This window comes from Mustela erminea, chromosome 20 (genome assembly GCF_009829155.1).
Source record: "Mustela erminea isolate mMusErm1 chromosome 20, mMusErm1.Pri, whole genome shotgun sequence".
Classification (NCBI taxonomy): domain Eukaryota; kingdom Metazoa; phylum Chordata; class Mammalia; order Carnivora; family Mustelidae; genus Mustela; species Mustela erminea.
Genome location: NC_045633.1, coordinates 22505752 through 22511901, shown reverse-complemented (window position 1 = coordinate 22511901; position 6150 = coordinate 22505752). Strand labels below are relative to the sequence as shown.

The 6150-nt window shown below is 62.0% G+C and overlaps 1 protein-coding gene across 1 annotated transcript; it reads left to right on the top strand.

Moving 5' to 3' along the window:
- The first annotated feature begins 736 nt into the window (after window positions 1-736).
- Window positions 737-1835, top strand: NPW (neuropeptide W). The gene is given in 3 exon segments (XM_032327301.1): window positions 737-999; window positions 1002-1299; window positions 1521-1835. Coding segments are annotated over 3 exon segments (480 nt in total). The 5' UTR covers window positions 737-860; the 3' UTR covers window positions 1564-1835.
- Window positions 1836-6150: the final 4315 nt, after the last annotated feature.

The following is a 6150-nucleotide window of genomic DNA, read 5'->3' as shown; positions in this document are numbered from 1 at the left end:
CATCACAGGTTGTTGGGTAAGGCAGGAAGATGAAAACTGGCCATCTGAGACAGTAGTCTTGGGGGAGGGGGTATCACAACCAGAGAGAAGGCTGGAGGTCCACAGGGCCTTCTCCTGCCCAGGCCAGGGCAAGGCTAAGAGGAGGGGTTTACTTTTTATTCCGGAAGCCGTAGGGAAGCACTAACCATCTCAGGGAGGGCCCATGTGGCCAAGTTTGTGGCTGCAAGCATCCAGCTGCAGCTGGGACTCACTCAGGGGACTCACCAGAGCGGGTGGAAGGGGTGGGGGGACAAGAGACAGCCCTCAGGAGAGGAGATGCACAGAGGGTTCTTGAATGATGCGGAGGACGCCCACCAGTCAGCGCTTCTGGCCCCACTAGGGTTCTTCTAGTCCCCCCCCCCCCCAGTCTTTCGTTTTCTGGTGCCCACCTGCAAGAGTTCTAGCTCAGGAGGCATCCCTTTGGACACGTCCCCCCCCACACCCCGGTGTCCTGACAGTCCTTCTTGAGCGGGGAGCAGGGGCGTCCCCAGCAGAGCATCACTTAGAGTTCTAGCTGAGGGCCCACTCCTGGGAGAAGGTACTCACCACCCACGCCCTTGTCCCTGTCCCAACAGCCTGGGCCGCTCTTCCCTCTCCAGCCCTCCTCCTGCTTTTCTGGAGCGCAGCGAGTACCGTGGGGGCGAGGGGGCGGGGCCGGCGAGCAGTTATAGCGGGGTCCGCCGCGCTGCGGCCCCCCCGACGCTCCCCCGGCTCCCCGACGACGCCGAGGTCCCGCAGTGCGCCCGGACCCAGCCGAGTCAGCTGCAGGCCTGCCCCGCCGGGCGGCGGTCAACCTGAGCGCCCTGGCGCGGGGCCCGGCAATGCGGGGCCCTGCGGTGCGCGCGTTGCTGTTGCTCCTGCTGCTCCTGTCGCCCCCCGCTGGCGCCTGGTACAAGCACGTGGCGAGTCCCCGCTACCACACAGTGGGCCGTGCCGCGGGCTTGCTCATGGGGCTGCGCCGTCGCCCTACGTGTGGCGCCGAGCGCTGCTCCCTGCGGCCGGATCCCTTGCCTGGGACACCCAAGGCCTGGGCGCGTCCCCCCAAAGGCTCTTTGCCAAAGACACCCTCTCCCCGGAGCCCATCCCCCGCGGTGCTCGTCTGCTCTCCTCGGGGGTTCGGGAACTGTTGGAGACGGGAAGCGGGAACCCCAGCGCAGGTCTCGGGGTCAGTGCGCCTTGGAGCCAGCGCGCCACTGAGCCCCAGCCGGAACTGGAGCCCCGGCTGGGGGCCCCTTCCTGGACCCGGGTGAAGCAGGCCAGGTACGTGGGGAGAGAAAGGGGGCGGGGACCGCAGCGGGTGGAGGATGTCTGGGGAGATCTGCGTGCCCACGAGAACCCCCACGATCTTCCTATCTCCCACTTCTTGCCCAGAAAGGTTTTCCTGGAGCCTCCTACCCTTCCCATCTGGGAACGGTAGTTGGGGGGAGGATTAGTGGAGGGTGCACCACCGTCTCCCTAAGGTCCGGCTTTGTTCTTTCTAGAGCCTTTGGCGTGTCTCCTGTTCAGCCATGGTCTGCACAGTGAACCACCTTTGCCGGTTCCCACTTCTCCCCAGGGCCATCCTGAGTGCACCCCTTGCTGGTGATGCCCCTTGTCTGACCCAGAGGGAGTCTACTTCTCTGCCTGGGCGCACAGCTCAGGCCAGGCCAGACGGTCTGGCCAATAAAAGCTGCCTGGTTCATGCGTTCCCGCGTGTGATGCCTTTCTTCTGTGATGTGTTCTTGGCATCTCGCTTCAGGGTGCAAATAGCTTCGTTCACGCCCTGGCAAATATCAGGAGCCCTGTCCCTGGCCCGGGGCGTGCCCTCTCCTAACCAGCTTGATCTGTAAGTGCTTGGGGGATGGGTGAAGAGGGGACAGAGGCAGAGACTGGTCCCCTTCCCTCTCTGCCACTGCATCTCCTGTTCCAGGATGGGGTCATCAGACCAGATCCGAGAGTCCCACAGGAGAGGAGAGGTCGCAGGGTAGGTAGGTGCAAGGCAGACCCTAGGTCCCACTGCCATCCACCAGAAAGAGGGAAACAGGACTCACACCCTAGAGTCAGAGCCCCCAATGCCAGCCTCCTGGGAGCCCCAGAGTGCCCCCTCACTATGCCCTCTGGCCAGGCTGGGGAGGAGTATGTTTTCCTTAAGGGACCTTATGACCAAGGAGCCCACCCAGCCCCTCCCCCATCTCCCAGGATTCATTTCAAACCTGACTGCTTTTGCACCCCTCCTTCCCCTCATCCAGTGGCTTCTGGAGACCAAGTGCAAACCCCCAGCCCCTCCTTCAAGACCCCGTTCTCCTCCTAGGGAGGAAGGACCCCTGCCCCCTCAGAGACCCTTCCACTCTTATCGCCTCCGCATTTTCAGTTATCGGCCCCAACCCCCATATAGTTACGCTCTGCTATCGGGAATAAGGGCCTCCCTCCACCTGGGCCCCCTTACAGCTCCCGCTCACAAGTGTCTGGGCCTCTCCCCGCTTCTGCTTCCTCGTCTGCGTGGGCTCTGACTCTCACAACTATCCAGGGCCTCCAAGCACCCAGTCACCGTACCCTGATGCTGTCTGCCCTTGGGCCCTCCCTTGGCCATATGGCAAGGCCTTCCACTAGGACAGCCAGCCAGGAGCAGAGGAGGGTGGTCCGGTACCCCTTGAGCTGATTAGCTTCGAGATACTCACATGGAACCAGCCCCCACGTTCTCCTTCGCCTCTGGATGCCCCTATCTCTCCTTACTGGCAATTCCCGCTCATCTCCTGGGTACATCCTTTTCCCCATGTTGTCTCCTACTAATGTGGGTGCTTTTTTCTCGGCCCTCCCCGTTCTTACTGACCGAGCCCTGACTGTACAGACTCTGATTCCAGGATCAGCCCTGAGGGAAGGGGTGGCCACAGACTCCTCAGGTGAAGCCATTCTCTGCACTCCAAGTCCATTCCTGCTCCTGCGTCTCGCCAAACTCGGCCTTTCAAAGCATGGGCGTCCTGATCTGATCTCCCTTCCAGGGCACAGCACCTCACTTTCCACCACCAATGGCGCAAAATCCACGTTCTGGGGCTGGGCCACACAGCTGCCCTGTCCCCTGGTCCTGTTGCTCCTTCCTGTTCCCCACACAGACTACAGGTACTCCGAGCCGGGGCCAAGTGGTCTGCATATGTTCGGTCACAAGCGCTGGACACTTGGTGAGGCTCTAGATTTCCCTTGCCTGGAGGTACCCCGGTCCAGAGGGGTGGACACCAGGTCCAAGATGAAAAAGCAGTGCTGATTTGGGACTTGACAGAAGCCCGGCTTCTCTGCCTACCGCCTTCCGGGCACCCCTGTGCTCCTGCAGTGCAAGCAGCCCCCAGGCGCGGCCTCACTCGCAATCGCCACCCAGCAGGGCAAGGCCGAGCGGGTGGGGGGTCCCGGGGCAGCCCCATGAGCGAAGCAATCCCACCGAGAGCCGGCAGGCGGCGCTGCGCGGCTGCGCCTTCGGACTTCAGCCCCAGCCGGCGCCTGCGGTGGTGGGCGGGCCCAGAGCGAGTGAGCGGGTTCCTGCGCCACCTCCCTCCGGTCGTCCGCGCGGTTCTCCCCGTTTCTCTCCCTCTCGGCTCCGGGTGTCGTGTTCTCTCTCTTTCCGTCGCGCTCGTCCCGGCTGCTGCAGTTTCGGGCTCTGAAGAGAGGCCTGGCGTAGTCTGAAGGGGGCGGCCGTAAGCGAGGCCCGGTCATCCCATGGGGCCGTTAATGCCCAGTAGGGAGGCGGCGCGGCCCGGGAAGCTCCGGGGCATTACCCGGGCGTCAGAGTAATGGCCCCACCCTGCAGACGGGCCCCCACGCCTTCCCCAGCCGGCGACCAAGCCTCTACCCACGGCCACGCCCCGGAGTCCCCGCCCAGGACCAAGCTCCGCCCATCGCTGCGGGGCGCCGCACCTGGCAGCTAGGTTCAAAGCTCAGAGGAAAGCCCCTTCCCTGCTCCCGGAGCCCTGGGCCTACCCCCACCCCAGGGGCCCCCTCTGAGAGCCCAGGAGAGGGAAGCCCCGAGAGGTCTGCCTGTTGTTTGTCGCAAGGCCTGTGTAGCAAGGTGGCAGCGAGGGCGTCGGGGTAGGGGTGGGGATCACCTCCCACCGGCCTCCCCGCCTGCAGCTGGCCTCGCGGATCACCTCCCCTGGCCCGGTCCCAGGCGACCCAAACGCCTTACAGCCCCTGCGCACCGCTCTCCTGGGTCTTTGTCCATGCTGTTCTTTCGGCCGGTTTCTCCGCCACCCACTTCTGTCTCACGTAGAGGCCCGCGGCTGGAGGAAGGGCATGGGAGAGTTTGCCCGGAGAGCCGCTGGGTTCGCTTTCCCTGCGTTTGTTCGTTGGGCCCCCATCCTTAACGTGTTCCTCTCACCCATTCCTGCTACCCCTGCGGAATCTACCTGCCCTTCTCCCTGCCGCCTTTATCCTGGGGCTGTTACCCACCCCCCTTGTTACTCTCTGATGTTGCCTTTGTTACTCTGTTACCTTCCTGGTCCTTCCCAGCTCCTTTTCTGCTTTGGAGCCTCCTTTGTTTCCCTGTGATGCAGTGTTCTGGCCCCTGGCTGGGACCACATGTCCCTGGTTACTCCTCCCTCATCTTCCCAGACTGGTTGAGGCTGATCCTGGGAGTTTCTGTGCCGGGGCAGGGTTGGGGGGGGAGGCGATCTCCAAGGGAGGTCCTCTCCGTAGGACCAGGGGCTCCTATTTCTCTACCCCCAGCCTGGGGGCTTCCATCCAGCTACCTCCCTAGACTCTGGCATGGCCGCATACCACAAACTGGCAGGTCCTGGTTGCTGGGGGTGACCCCGAAGCCCCATCCGGGCTGGTATGTGGTAGACGGCACCAGTGGCAAAGCCTTCAGGAGCAGCAGCACCAGGCTGGGTCCAGAGAGGCAGTCACAGACCGGACAAGCCAGCTCTGGACAGGCAAGCAGACAGATGGAGGTGGCCAGCTCAGCGGGAGCCTATGGCTGCATCAGCCAGGAACTTAGAGGTGGGGGTGGGGAAGCAGCCGTGCAGTCTTGGCCTAAGTGGCTTTTAGGGGCAGCAGCCGGGTGTGGACACCCAAGGGGCTGGGGCCCAGGAGGCTGCCCAGAGGAGAGCCTGTGCTTGGGCGGGGCCTGGGCGCCCAGGCTAAGGGCACTGGAGAGGGGAGAAGGAGCAGCAAGGACTGGGACCCGAACTGAGCCTGCTTCTGCCCCCATGGGGAACTGTATGGGCTGGTTATGCCTGACCCCCGGGGACCAGGTATGTGCAGGGGTCTGGGCAGGCTGGGAGGGGCAGGCTGAGGGGGAACTCAGCTGTCTTCCTGTATCTGAGGCTGAGAAAGAGCTCCATGATAAAGTGTGGACTTGGACTCTCACAGCAGTGCCTAAGAGGAGCTGGGGAACCTTGCCTAGGTCCCATTCCTCTCTAGAACTGAGTTTCTTTCTTTTTTTTTTTTTTCAAAGATTTTTAAAATTTATTTGACAGACAGAGATCACAAGTAGGCAGAGAGGCAGCAGAGAGAGAGGAGGAAGCAGGCCCCCCCCACAGAGCAGAGAGCCCAATGTAGGGCTCAATCCCAGGACCGTGGGATCATGACCTGAGCCGAAGGCAGAGGCTTTAACCCACTGAGCCACCCAGGCGCCCCTAGAACTCAGTTTCTTGATCTGCAAAATGGCCTGAGCGCCCTTGGGTTTTTCCAGATAAAGTGTACTCTGAGGCACGACAAAGCATAACCAATTTTCTGTTGTCATTCTTGTCTGGTTGGGGGAAGGGGCACTCATGCTGGGGATAGGAGCTAGACGCTAGGGGAGAAGGATGGAGGGAAGGGTGGGCTGGGGTCAGGGGGTGGGTCACAGGGGCTAGTTCATGGAAGCAGTTTCTCTGAGCACTGATCACAAGCCAGAGGTCAGAGGCCAAAGTCCTGGATACATGTCATCTCTCCCTGGGATGAGCAGGGGCACAAGTGAGGATCCCTGGCAGAGACAGTTGTGTGTTGGGGGATGGGTAATGTTTAACAGACATCCCCAGCACAGATAAGCAAAAAACGATATCCTAGAGAGGGCGGGAGCCACCTGGTAACTGGCCTCCAGAATATAGGGGCGGGCTGCTGCGTTGTCATTTCCAAACTCCTTTTTGCCTCCTGGACCATCTTGGG